The following is a 14,444-nucleotide window of genomic DNA, read 5'->3' on the forward strand; positions in this document are numbered from 1 at the left end:
TGCCAGGGGCCCCCTACCTACAGTGTGGCCTCAGAGGAATGGCCCGAAACTGGCCCAAAAAGAGACATTTATATACATTTATATTTATTGGGAAGAGAATTTGCTGCTAAATCCAACTACTGTCTAGATTCTAACTGGCTCAGTCACTTTAAAAGAAAACATGCAATGTGTATAGATTGTTTTTTTATTATTTTGAAGTGGTGTTTTTTTTTCGGTGGTTCATTATTTCCATGATTTGCAGATATCAAACTCCACCTGAAAGCTCCTAACGATGTGCGTGTGGGTGTAAGACAGAGTAGAGGGAATGTCTGTAGCAGGTCAGAAGTTTGGATTTCTCTTTCTGTTGCCGTGGTGCTGTACTCAAAAAACCATCCATATATCTGGACCATTTCAGAGGATATTGAGGCAAGCTGAACCCCAACGGATGGTTGTCACAATGACATACCTCCGTTCTGAACGGGTGGCTAATATGTGAGCAGTGATGGGCTTGGTGAAAACGGTTCACATTATTGTCAATAATGGGTGATTATTATTACTTTACACAATGGCATATCATTCCAGGGTGCTGTGGTCTCTGTCATGACCAACAAAGAAAACCAGGAAACTAGGAGAGACTAGGAGACTATATAGAATCTCTTACGGGGCATTACTTTCACGTTCTTTAGAATACCTCGAGACAACCGCGGTGGACGGCTTCCTCTTCCTCCTCTCTATTGCATCACAACGAGTCTGTCACTAGGGGTGTGTGAGGTAAAATCCCGGTGTCCACCACATAAGACTGAAGTGTGTATTACACTTGTGTTTTCTCGGCCATTCCCATCCTCATCAACTGTAAGAATAGTTCTTTGTTTGGATTGCTTTTTCATCATTGTGTTGCATGCCTGCTTCTTATGAGGGAAGCACAGTCACTGTACTCCTATTCAGGGTGCTCTAGTACTAGTCCCGCTCCTAGTGAATACAGTACTGAGTCTACAGTCTATTTAACAGTGTTAAAGAGGTTTTGTATGATATACTTTAACTTTATTTGTGGATAATTGTTATTGGTGTGGCATGTCGTTGGGGATGCCCTCCTATATTTGAGCTTGATTTTTTCAGAGAAAAGAAAATTAAACTGAAGATGACAAAAAATAAAACGTTTGCCGCTGTCATTGCTCTCTCCCTTCCTTCCTTTGGCTTTCCCCTCAACACACACACCCTAATAATATATACAAACATCTGTGTGCATGGATGGAGGCTGCTGGACACACAACCATGATAACCCTGTACACCACATGTACACCAGAGGCAGTATGTTAAAGCATTCAATGCTTTAAGTTTATTCAAAACAACATTTCACCAATATAAAATTATACAGAATATATACTGTATATATCAGTTCCAGTATAAAAAAAAGTGTTACAAAGCTTTTTCATTGGTTTGGAAACTTGTCTTCAGAGTTTTTGGGGGGAAGAAAATATGACCAAAGTATTTTAGATTTGAGAAGGCACAGCCGGTAATATCTGAAAAGCACAGTGCATATACAATACCATACAATGGAAACAAACAGTTTCACATTTCGTTATGAAAATCATAAAAAAGACAAAAAAAAGAAATATTTTTTACAAGATTAAACAAAGAGTATAACTAGCATAACTAGCTGATGCGTGAATGCTGTCATCCACGTCACCCTATATCGCTAGCTAGTCACACTTAACTGCCCACTTGGACAGGGTCTTGTGGAAATGTGCTGTACTTTATCACAATGAGCCAGACATCTCACAGACATCAGGGCATATGGCTTTAACCAAGTGCTTTCAACAACTGACAATTAAAGCAACATAAGTGCAAAAAAAGTGAGGTCACAAGCCATGTAGAGTCAACTGTCTCTCTCCATTTACACTGTAAGACATTTTCTTTTTAAAAAAAATACAACAAACAAACATTGTCTGATGATGAAATTCAGAAAAAGATGGATGAAAGATTGGAAGTGGGTTGTTTGAGACTGTGAATCAGGACTTGTGATTGGCTGGAGACAGGAGCAGTGGGGAGGGTGATCCCTCCAGGTTCGGCAGGGGGACAGGGATGTGTCCATTCATTAGGCTGGGGAACTAGAGGGAGGGGGGGGGGGGAGAGAGAGAGAGAGGGGTTATGCCAATGCTCCAATCATGTGAGGAACAGGAACTGTATAGTCCTGTCACTGTTCCAGTTTCCTGTTGTTCTATGCACGGTGCCTCTTCCCTCCTTCCCTCCCATCGTCCCTACCGCCACAACAAAGACAATTGAACTATGCATTGTGCACAAAGAAACCGCTTAGGTTTGTACGTATTGGGGGGAGGAGGGAGGGGGGGGGGGTGAGAGGGGCAGCAGCACAAATGAGGAGCAGCTCTCAAACCAGTCCACCCTGTTCAGACTGCCTCCCCTGGGCTCAAACAGGAAGTATTCACAGGATTTCCTTTCCCTCTGCCTCTTATGAGCGCTGAAACTGGACACCTCAGTTGGACTGAGGTACTGAGAGAGAGAGAGAGAGAGAGAGCCTCTCCTAGGGGCAACAACCCAGTTCTCTGCTAATGTAGTCAAACTCACAAGACCTCCTTTAGATTAAAACTCCCAAATCTTGGCATCTGCTTATACTGTTATGCACTCAAACTAAATGTCTATTTGTTTTGTGAATCTAACTTTCTTGTTTTTTTAATTTGAAAAATAAATGTTCAAGTAAATAGGAGGATCCTATAAGGAGGAGTATAGGAGGGTAAACTAAAAGACCAAAGGGATACTTGAAAAGTAGGGGTGTAACGGTATTGTATGTATTGGTCCCCAAAAATGCTGGCACGGGTCCTTCGGTTCGATATGCGTGTGTACTGAAAGAATGCAGCGTTCTTTTATCTTTCACTGCACTTTTTTGTGTGTTGAATTAATCTCAGCCATTACGCCTGCACACACACGCCACAGAGAGATTGTTAATCATTTAGCAGTATTTTGCAGATAAACTTGAAGTTCCTCCAGCTTCCCTTAAATCTCCTGTGTGGGAAAATTACGGTTTCTCAGTTGCCTACAATGACGATGGACAAAGACAGGTGGATCGGACCAAAGCTATATGCCGGATTTGTTCAAATGCGATCGGGTATGCAGCTGGTTGTGCGTCGAACTTGCTCACTCACTTGAGTCGGTCTTGATCACAGGTACAAGAAAAAACAGAGTGAAGTGCAAACCCAGCTATTGCATTTAAGCAACCTCTCGCTATATATATATATATATATATATATATATATATATATATATATATATATATATATATGCATATATATGTTTTGTGAATTTTTTATCTGCTGTACCAAAAACCAAACCGAAAACCGAACTGTATGTACTGAACCAACATTTTTGTGTACCGTTACACCCCTATTGAAAAGGTAAAAGGCATACGATATGTTTGTCAGTACTGGGAGACGGAAGAACATTCCTAACCTTCATTCAACCTGACGGGCATTAGCATTCATTGTTCACCAGATGAATACAAAGCGAAAGAGGAACAGTGTCAGGAACAGGTTTCCTCCTGCACTAAGGACATCTGAGTAGAATTAAACAGTCTTTCTATGAACTCACTCCTCGCCAATTCATCCTCAGCGGTAAATAACAAACACAGTCCATTCAGCACTTCTCTCTAGTCGTTAGCCTCATCCCTCACTCCCACCCCAGTGGAGGAGTGCCCTCATCCCTCACTCCCACCCCAGTGGAGGAGTGCCCTCATCCCTCACTCTTACCTGGAAGAGGGATCCATGGCCCTGCAGCCGGGCGGGGCTCAGAGGGGCGACGGGGCTCAGGCTGCTCCAGAAGTGGATGCCCGACAACAGAGGGCTGTGGGCCAGCAGCAGGCCTGAGGGAGTCTGGGGGGGGGGAGAGAGAGAGAGAGAGAGAGAGAGAGAGAGAGAGAGAGAGAGAGAGAGAGAGAGAGAGAGAGAGAGAGAGAGAGAGAGAGAGAGAGAGAGAGAGAGAGAGAGAGAGAGAGAGAGAGAGAGAGAGAGAGAGAGAGAGAGAGAGAGAGAGAGAGAGAGAGAGAGAGAGAGAGAGAGAGAGAGAGAGAGAGAGAGAGAGAGAGAGAGAGAGAGAGAGAGAGAGAGAGAGAGAGAGAGAGAGAGAGAGAGAGAGAGAGAGAGAGAGAGAGAGAGTGGGGGTTAGGGTGGGGGGGATAACAACAGACATAATGAATGTGTTTATTTTGGATCCATAAATAATCATTCATATATAACTCCCTCACTAGAGGTAGGCTATATAATGCATTTTGAAAGTACGTTTTTTTTTTTTTTTTTTTTTTTTAAAGGGTCTACTCTACATCAACCAAAAACATTCCAAAAACTTTAAATGGCCATATAACTGACGTTACGAACAACAACCTCAATGAGCAAGAAGGAAGTCTGTGGTTTCTCCTTGGGATATAGGGGTTAGGTGGGCCGGAGGGGGGAGTTGTTGACTCCTTAGCTCTGGGACGCCGGAGGAGACTAGAGAGCAACATATTAAATCAATTTCTACCCCCCCTTTCCTCCGCGTCTCCCCCGCTCTCTCCTGTGTCACCTCACAGGACAGAGAAGTAAGCCAGTGTTGCAGAGGGACCTAGCCCTGTGTTCATTATTAATGGAATTATTGAAGCATATGGCATCACTTAAGGGCCTCTTCCCCCCCCCTCAAACCCCGGGACTATGAGAGGGATTTGTGTAAATCTCTTGTTTTTCCTGTGATCTCATTTTGCACCCTTCTAAACAGTTTGTGTTCAGCTCTGTCGGTTGCTGTACATCTCACTCGACTATCTGGGCAAAATACTTATGATGTTGCCCTGGCAAAAGCACAATATCTATGAAAGAATCCACCATTTAAAATTGTTTCACTGTCGCTTGAATTTGGAAGCAACTCTGCAACATTGTGTGCTGTGACTGTGCTCTATAAAACTGATACAACGATCTTCCACAGCCCAATTCATCTGAAGCGGTTCCCAACTGTCAACTGTAGACTGTCAGACGCAGCCAGGCCTGTGGCACTGCCTCGCTGGTGTGGCCGGGCTCTGGGGAGACTGACATCATCGTCTGGATAGACTCCATCCATCTCCCCGTGGCCAGCCAGGCCACAGCACAGATGAGACGGAAACAGAAATCAGTGCAAAATGATACTCCGTAGGAGATAAGATTATCGTCATTATGTCGTAGCATATCCGTAACATGTGCGCTGTGACTGGCAGATCATTCTGTACGTGTTAAAGGGGAACCACAGCAAAAAGTGGAAATGTGTTATTGTGAAAAAAAATATGTATATATGTTACAGTACATGTGGGAATACGGTACATGTGGGAAAACTAGGGTTAGGGTTAGGGGTAAGGTTAGGGTTAGACATGCCAGCATGTACCAAGTCAACGTTTTATGCTGCCATGTCCCCGGAAATTCCGACATAAACCGTTTTCCCACATGTACCGTAACATGTATGTATATATATATAGGCATAGGTATATTTAGGTATAGCCCGTCTAGTTCACCTGTGCAGTGAAGAAGGCCGGGGTGAGGGACCCGGACGGTAGCGCGGGGCTGTTGAGGGCTATGGAGCCGATGTCAGTCCCTGACAGGAGCAGAGAAGGGCCGGAGATCTCCAGGGCTTTGGGCTTCTTCGTTTTGGGTGGTAGCCGATCTCCATGGCCACTACCACTGCCGCTGCTACTGCTGCTGCTGCTGCCCCTCTTCTCTTTGGGCTGCAGGGTCAGGGCCCTCTCCCTGTGACCAGAGGACAGGTTGAGGGGCTGGGCTCCCTGGTCAGAGTCCTCTTCCTCTTCGTGACTCCACCCTCGCCCGGGCGGAGGGGCAGGGCTGTCTGGGGAGGAGGACAGAGAGCGGTGGTGGTGGTGGTGGTGCTGGTGGTGGGGAGTGGGTTTGGACGGTCTGGAGGTGGCGAAGGCCTCAGGCTTGGCGTGGGGGGGCAGAGGAGGAGGAGGAGTCCTCTCGGGGGTGTTGGCGCCGAAGCGGATGACGGTGCGGGCGTCGTCCTGGTAGTCCCTCAGGGCCCGCAGCAGCTCCGGCTGGTTATGTAGGGAGCTGACGCTGAAGGAGGAGTAGAGGCCGGAGCGCAGGTAGTCGTTCCGACAGGTCTGCTGGGTGCCCAGGGTCGACAGGGCCCTCCTCTGGGCCTCTACTTCCTCCTCCTCCTCCTCTTCCTCCTCCACATCCAGGTCCTGGGCCTCCCCCTCCTGGAGGGTCACCCTGCCTGAGGCCAGCCCCATCTCCACCGCCTGGGGGTCCATCTTCAGGATCTCGGGGAAGGACACAAACTTGTACACAAACTTCTGGCCAATCACCTTCTTGATGATGTTCTGGATTGGAATACAGGAGGGTAGGGGATTAGAGTGCAGGCCTAACCTCAAAATGACCCTCTGCTAATAAACATTAATAAACACACCCAAAAACTAGCCACCTAAAAGTATAATTCAAAATCGTTATTATCCATTCTAAGCTGATAATAAGGCAACTTAATTGTTTTATTAATATTTTATCTTAATTAAAATGTTTCATATCTATGTTGAATGGATGATAAACCTTTTCACATTTATAATAGATAATGGAACAGATAATGGAACCATTTTGATTTGATCTCAGAAATGTAAAATGAGTTGTGACCGAAGTCACCAAAAAACAATCACAAAATGGCCTTCTGAAAGCCCACACATGTGTTTGAGAGATGCATCACTCTCGTGGCCGTGCTGCTGGTTAGGTGAGAAAAGAGGAAGTGGAAGTGTCTGCCAGTGAGGATCTCTGGTTGAGAAAAGAAGAACAACCGAGTGAGGTTATGTTAGAATGTATGTGTGCATGTGCGTGTGCGTGTGCGTGTGTGTGTGTATTACTAGTGTAGCGCCTTGGGGCCCAGTAGTAATAGTACAGTAGTAGTCTACATTATACTACCCCACCTCATAACCTTTCTAGATATAAGTATAAGTACCTAGCATATGGAAAACGACTGAAAAAGTAAGAAAGAGAGTAAGTAAGAGCGGCCACTTCACATCATAGTTGTTAGTTAAATATGTTAGCTCTATCAGTCAGTGGACCGACCTTGTCGTAGTAGTAGCGCAGGGCTCTGCTCAGCTTGTCGTAGTTCATGTTGGTCTTGTTCTTGCGTAAGCCCCACAGCTTGGCCACCTCCTCGGACTTGAGCAGCTTGAACTCCCCATCCGTGGAGGTCCAGCAGATCAGGTGCTTGTGGCTCTGGTCCAGCAGCAGCTGTAGCAGGAACTGCCACAACGTGATGGCACTGTCCATACCTAGGACATGGGACAACACCACGTACATCATCAACATGGGACAACACCACGTACATCATCAACATGGGACAACACCACGTACATCATCAACATGGGACAACACCACGTACATCATCAACATGGGACAACACCACGTACATCATCAACATGGGACAACACCACGTACATCATCAACATGGGACAACACCACGTACATCATCAACATGGGACAACACCACGTACATCATCAACATGGGACAACACCACGTACATCATCAACATGGGACAACACCACGTACATCATCAACATGGGACAACACCACGTACATCATCAACATGGGACAACACCACGTACATCATCAACATGGGACAACACCACGTACATCATCAACATGGGACAACAACACCACGTACATCATCAACATGGAACTGCCACAGACAAATCGCCATCCTCAACAAGTGTCCCCATGGCCCCTTTCTCAATTGTTAGAAACTAAATTCTTTGCATCCTCTCCTCGCATCCTCCAATCACTTCCTACTCTAAATGAAGGAGAAGGCTGAAGAAGATCGAGGTTCCTGCCCTCACATATTCAACTCCAATGCTTTTTGAGGACTAGACAGGTGGAGGACAGAGGAGAGGACGTGAGGAGTCATGTTCCTAACGACAGAGAAAATGTGGTATGTGGTGGCACTCTCCATACCACAAAGGGACAGTAAGGGGAGAAGGGACTGGCATAGACAACAGCAATATCAACTGCTGTATGCCAGCCTTCTCTGAAGAGGAAATACATTGTTGAGGTTTTCTGCATGCAGCAGTGCAGATCATGTTGGTTAGCTGTGAATATTGACTCTCACACCATCTGTTAAATTGTCTTTGTAATTGCCTTGTCTACTGTATCAAATGTGGTGAAATGTAGTACACGTACATAGCTTACAATATAGGACTGTTGACAAATTCAACAGTCCTATATTGTAAGCTATGTATGTGAACTGCATTTCACCACATTTGATACAGTAGACAAGGCATTTTGATTGCCGATTTTTTTTGTGTGAATTGTGTTGCAGTGTCCTAAGGACACATGTGTTACGTTGTAGTGTGCAGTGTTGTTTTGAGCCGCAATGTGTGTAATGTTAGAAAGGGTTAGGGTTAGTTGTCTGGTGTGGAATAGAACAGTGCAGACTAGTGTAGTGTAATGTAGCACAGAGAAAAAAAGAAGGAACAACAGCTCAAGCCAGAAATATGCTGCGGTCCAACCTGGCCCTCTCTCCACAGGAAGTATGACGGGCCGAGGGTGGGTTTGTCGTTTAATGGAGGAATGTGCAGCCTATGAGCTCCTGTCTGCTTCATATAGCACGACGGAGCACACAGATCTACTGTGAAACTGCTCTGGTCTGTCTCACACAGCCTTATTGATTGGCTCAGTTGTTGAGCGCTGCTGAGGTGATGGGGGGTGACTGAGACTTCATTTCATTAACCCTGATAACACCCCACCCACCCAACAAACTAAACACCAAACACACACACACACACGCAAGCAATCACACACTCACACTCACACACACACACACACACACACACACACACACACGCAAGCAATCACACACACACACACACACACACACACACACACGTAAGCAATCACACACTCACACTCACACACACACGCAAGCAATCACACACTCACACTCACACACACACACACACACACACACACACACACACACACACACACACACACACACACACACACACAGAACTGATTGAACTAATTTCCGGCACAAGCTATCCCTTGAGTTTTCTATCTGCCATGTGAAACCACAAAGCTGTCAACCTCAGGACTTCCTCCTATTCTTACTTTCAAGGACGAATGGTGGGGAGAGGGGATCCCACACTGTGGAGTACGTTTCCGAATCCTGCTCGAGTTCCGACTCAATAGATCAAGTCAAATTGTCCCGTTCCCACCCCATCCCTTGGCTTGGACCAATTCTAAGGCACACCCGTTTTGCTGTTCATATTTAGGGAGGGTCTTCCTGATTAGTTCATTTTGTACAGGTCATTTCTGTTGATTGACAGCCAGGTTCTGATGGGAGGTCAATAATCTCTCCACACACCCCTATCCTTTCCCTCTGTCCCTGATACAGCCCGTACATAAAGATGTGTTGGGAGTATGATCTGTGTCCTTTGCAGATGCTTGGATTGAAAAATCCCGGTGCGCTGCGCCCCGACGCACAAAGCCATCCAGTGTTTGGGGAACGGAAACTCCTAATGAGATTAGGTGGTTGTGTGCAGACATGACTTAGCCATGACTACATCTGCTCTCTTCCTGTTCAGAGTCGGTAGGAAAATCCAACGGGCCATTTGGATTTCATCTTTAAAAGTGAAATGATCTTTTAACTTTTGTCTTGGTCACAGTCAGTGCCCCAATTTACATATGTGTCTGTCTGCCTGCTTTTCCAGAAAATAAATTAGGAATGACTGGGGAGAGAAAATAAGATAGTAAGTAGAATTACACAGACTCTCCAAGAAACTGCGAGACTTAGTTTTTTCTTCTTCTTTTTTGTCCCATTGACTCATTTTCAAGATGTTGTTCGCTGCCAGTCAGTCACACACCGGAAGCTCGTAGACATTATGTGTAGCCAGACACACCAGAAGTCTCTCTTCTGTCTGTCTATTCCTTTGCTATTGTTTACAATTATGTACATTTACAATTGGTTTTTTTACACGTCATTCTCAAACAAAAACCCCCATCTGCAATAATCACAGAGATCAATCTGCCTAATAATTCATAATAAAAGAGTCCCATTAAGATATTCCTTTTCACTATAGCACTTATACACTATTCTAAAAACAAAACAGATCTGAAATAGGCATTACACCTAGGCAAAGTAAAGGTAATTAAATTACTTTGTTTTCACATTAGCCTACCTGTATATCTCTTGTTTGCCTTTTCCCTCCTTGAAAACTTTTACGATTTACGAAATTCGTAAGATCCCTTCTTGTTTTTCCATGCTGACTGTCGTCCGCAGCTCTGCTGGACTGAAATAGGATCCTGAGCTTTTTCTTTCTCTGAGCAGCAGGAAGTTGGAGCTGCAGACAGAGAGCCGGCTGACTTCCTCTCCCCGACGATCCCCCAGGCGCTCTGCCGTCTGTGTAAACACGCTTTTCCTCCCCTCTTCTCTCACTAGTACCCGCCACTGGCCAACATCGCTCGGTTATAACACACATGGCAATATTATACTCCAACTTCTCTCCAACCAGCTGACGTCATTGTCTTTTTCTAAAGCACCGCTAGGAGGTGCGTTTTACAGGCTACTCTCTCTCTCTCTCTCTCTGGGGCTTTTCCACTAGAGGGCTGGCCTGCTTCTTTGGCGCTTTTCCATTTGTCGGCCTGGGTCGGGTCGGGTCGGGTCGGGTCGCTTCTTTATGGCGCTTTTCCATTACAGCGCCAAAGCAGGCCAAAGCAGGCCAGCCCGCTTCGGCCTGCTTCTTTTCCCCTTTTCCATTGTCGTCCCAGGTCGGTTCGGGTCGCTTCTTTAGCTCCACATCGAGAGCAGGTACTAAATTTTAACATCCGGATCTTTTTGCCAGGCTGCGTGTGACGTGTGACGCTGCACACCGTTGATTGGTCAATGGAAATCGTCATCCCATGTCCATAGATTTCTTCACTAACCGCCATCTTGAAATACCACATTCGCTCTAGGAAAATGTCACTAGAGTTTCTGTAATAGCTTATTAATAAAGATTCGAAAAATTATGCTGACCATCGTATTATCTTAGTTTAATGTCATTTCAATGAATCATAGAACTTTTATTTACAACAAGCACAACACAAAAATCGCTATTATGCACCGTCTTTGTCCGTGAATAACACCGGCTGTGGAGGTGGTACAAACACAATACTCCTTTGCTAACTTCACCATCGGTATACGGTCATTTTGAGCCCTTAACCACTGCGCTGACATCCCGAGAAGTTATGCTTTTAACCGTAAACTCGATGAACCGGGAGTTCACCCGGCCGCTGCTGCTGTGCTGTCCAGCCATTTTCGCCCTTCACTCATGAGTCAAATGCCGGTAGATTCGCGTCTTGTCGGCGTTTCCCGATGATGATACTACAGTTCATAAAGCAGACAAGTGAAGGCAGTGGTTTTAAGGGTTCAAAAAACATGACTTTATTATGTGTACATAGCTTCCTCTCTCTCTTTCTCTTTCTCTCCCAAAAAATCACTGCTGTTGCTGTGTACACCCGGAAGCTTTTTGCCAGGCTGCGTGTGACGCGTAACTCCGCCTACTATCGTCTACTCCTCCTACTAGTCCGGGTCGGTTTGTGTATAATGGAAAACCAGAACTGATCTAAAGCGGGCTGAACCGACCTGACGCGAACCGAACTGGGCCGACCTGGGCTGCTGATGGAAAAGCCCCATTAGCTACCCATCGAGGGCAGGAACCTTTTTTGAGACCCGGAACCTTTTTGCCAGGCTGCGTGTGACGTATGACGCTGCACACCGTTGATTGGTCAATGGAAATCGTCATCCCATGTTCATAGATTTCTTCGCTAACCGCCATCTTTAAACCACATTCGCTCTTGGAAAATGTCACTACAGTTTCTGTAATATGCGGTGATTATCGGCATTAGTCAAATACATGCTCACATCAAGTCATCCGCTCACTGCTGTCCATCAAAAATGGCACATCCATCAATAATATTACATAATAACAACTGCTCTGATTAGATTGCTTAGATTGTTTAATACATCAACGGGGGGAAAAGCGAGATGAACTCTGAGCGAGTCATGCTTCATTGAACGGAAAGTCCTATCTATCCCATTCAAAGTGTTTTAGCCATCCCCCTTTCCACTGGTAATAAGGAATTGGCAAGAATAGATCGATATAAATAGATCAACATAATGCAGCACTATCATGCACAGATCAGCCTTAAAACATGTAACGTTAGATATATAAGCGATGTATTTCTACGGAAAGGCTGACTGACGCGGGGCTCATTTAACCACCGCGCTGACACCCCGAGAAGATATGCTTTTAACCAGTGGTGTAGTCTAGTTTTTTCTAGTGGGTATACTGTGATTTTTCCCTCCCAGCCTCATATTGTTCATTTCGGAACGCCATAAAAATGCGCTCCCTGTCTAACGTTATATATACGTATATATGTATAACATTACATGTTATAAGGCTGATCTGTTCATGATAGTGCAGCATTTTGACATATTTCATGTCGCATCTCCCCCCTTTGATGGTGTAGCCTATGACGCTATAGTCAGTCCCAATGGTCCAAAATTCAAGTGCTTCGTAACACAGACGGGGTGAATTTTATGAATGAAAGTGAAAGTTCTGTCACAAAACGCTGTTACGTATCCTCACACATTTTTAAGTGGGTATATGGAAATCCTTGGCCTTTCCTAGTGGGTATACGGCGTAGTCCTGCGTATCACCTCACTGCTTTTAACCGTAAACTCAATGAACCGGGAGTTCACCCGCTGCTGCCTGCAGCACCGCGCCTGCTGGTTGAAACTCCCGTTGACAGCGGGGGGAGAGAATCGTTTTACCAGGGAATTCGCTCCGCGCTGTGTCAACCGTGATAACAGTGTCGTATCGACACCATTCAAATGGTTTTGGATTCCCTGTCCTCTCCCCTATCCGGACACGTTTTAATTGTTATCCTAACCCACGGTAAATCACAGTTATTAACCCGCAAAGGGTGCCTCCGTTTACCGTCTTTGCCCGTGAATAACACGGCACACAATGATACTACAGTTCATAAAGCAGACAAGTGAAGGCAGTGGTTTTAAGGGTTCAAAAAACATGACTTTATTATGTGTACATAGCTTCCTCTCTCTCTCCCTCTCTCTCTTTCTCTTTCTCTCCAAAAAACCACGGTTAATAATATACCACATGCCGAGGAAAAAGTATACGATAGCTTCAAGTTCCTCCATGTTGCTATTGTTGTGGCTGTGTTGTGTCTCGTGAAAATATACATCACCACCATTGCGCGCTTTTATGACGCGTAACTCCGCCTACTATCTCCTACTCCTCCTACTCGTTCCTGGTCTCTTGTGTATAGTGGAAAACCAGAACTGTTCAAAAGCGTGCCGAAGCGTGCCGAAGCGAGCCGACCCGAGCCGGGCTGATAGTGGAAAAGCGCCAAGACTGTGTGTGTGTCTCTCTCTCTCTGTGTGTGTCTCTCTCTCTGTCTCTCTCTCTCTCTCTCTCTCTCTCTCTGTGTGTGTCTCTCTCTCTGTCTCTCTCTCTCTCTGTGTGTCTCTCTCTCTCTCTCTCTCTCTCTCTGTGTGTCTCTCTCTCTGTCTCTCTCTCTCTCTCTGTGTGTGTCTCTCTCTCTCTCTCCCACCCCCCCCCCCCCCCCCATCTCCCTCTCTCTATGGTGTGTGTGGGGGGCGAAGACTGTGTTTCCCATCATGGAGCACGTGTTGCTTCTTGTTTTAAGACATTGCCAAGCTATTGGAAGTGTTTTTGAGAAATTAGACACACTTCCATTGTTTGAGTGCCTTATTCGCTGAAACGCACAAAGCAAAGGGCCAAGAAACAATGCATCAGCTCCCAAACCATGTGTGAGGCCTCCAACAGCTCGAAAACGGTGTTTCCCATCGTGGAGCACGTCTTGCTTCTCGTATTAAGACATTGCCAAACTATTGGGAAGTGTTTGTGAGAAATTAGACACACTTCCATTTGTTTGCGTGCCTTATTGGGCGATTTAGACGCTGAAACGGCCATGCCTGTTTATGCGTAATGCGTGCGTAATGGTGATGTTAACCCAAGGCATTCTGAACGCGTAACCATCGGGTATAAACCGACCTATTGTACCATTGAGAGCCAAGAAAACAGCTTGTTTTGGCCACATCACATACGTAGGTGAGAAAGGTAGCCCGTCGATGAACATTTCAAACCTGCAAACTGCGACACTTTAAATGAATGTGCAATAAAATGAATGTGCAATATGACAACCCTAGGGTACATAAGGTTCAGAGATAGGAAATGTTAGGATATTTATAGCATAGCATAGAGTACAGCACAGTGTTTTATTTTTATAGTATAGTATAGTGGATAGTGTATATAGCCTTTATTTATGTAAACCAGCTCTTTTTCCCTTCTTTTTTTTCTTCTTCTAGCACCAGGGGAGCCCCCCCTCCCAAATGTTGTTGTATGGTACCTGTACTATATAAATGACAACAA

At 45.4% G+C, this 14,444-nt stretch overlaps 1 protein-coding gene across 1 annotated transcript; it reads right to left on the minus strand.

The window, feature by feature from the left end:
- Positions 1–1,394: 1,394 nt before the first annotated feature.
- Positions 1,395–10,357, minus strand: LOC308170603 (ETS domain-containing protein Elk-3-like). The gene is made up of 5 exons (XM_080545407.1): positions 10,167–10,357; positions 7,053–7,261; positions 5,495–6,319; positions 3,738–3,860; positions 1,395–2,087 (listed from the first exon to the last, which is right to left on the minus strand). Exons 2-5 carry the CDS (start codon positions 7,257–7,259, stop codon positions 1,989–1,991), a joined length of 1,254 nt encoding a protein of 417 aa, XP_080401533.1. The 5' UTR covers positions 7,260–7,261; positions 10,167–10,357; the 3' UTR covers positions 1,395–1,988.
- Positions 10,358–14,444: the final 4,087 nt, after the last annotated feature.

Source organism: Nansenia antarctica (assembly GCF_963989245.1).
Source record: "Nansenia antarctica genome assembly, chromosome: 14".
In the NCBI taxonomy this organism is placed as follows: domain Eukaryota; kingdom Metazoa; phylum Chordata; class Actinopteri; order Argentiniformes; family Microstomatidae; genus Nansenia; species Nansenia antarctica.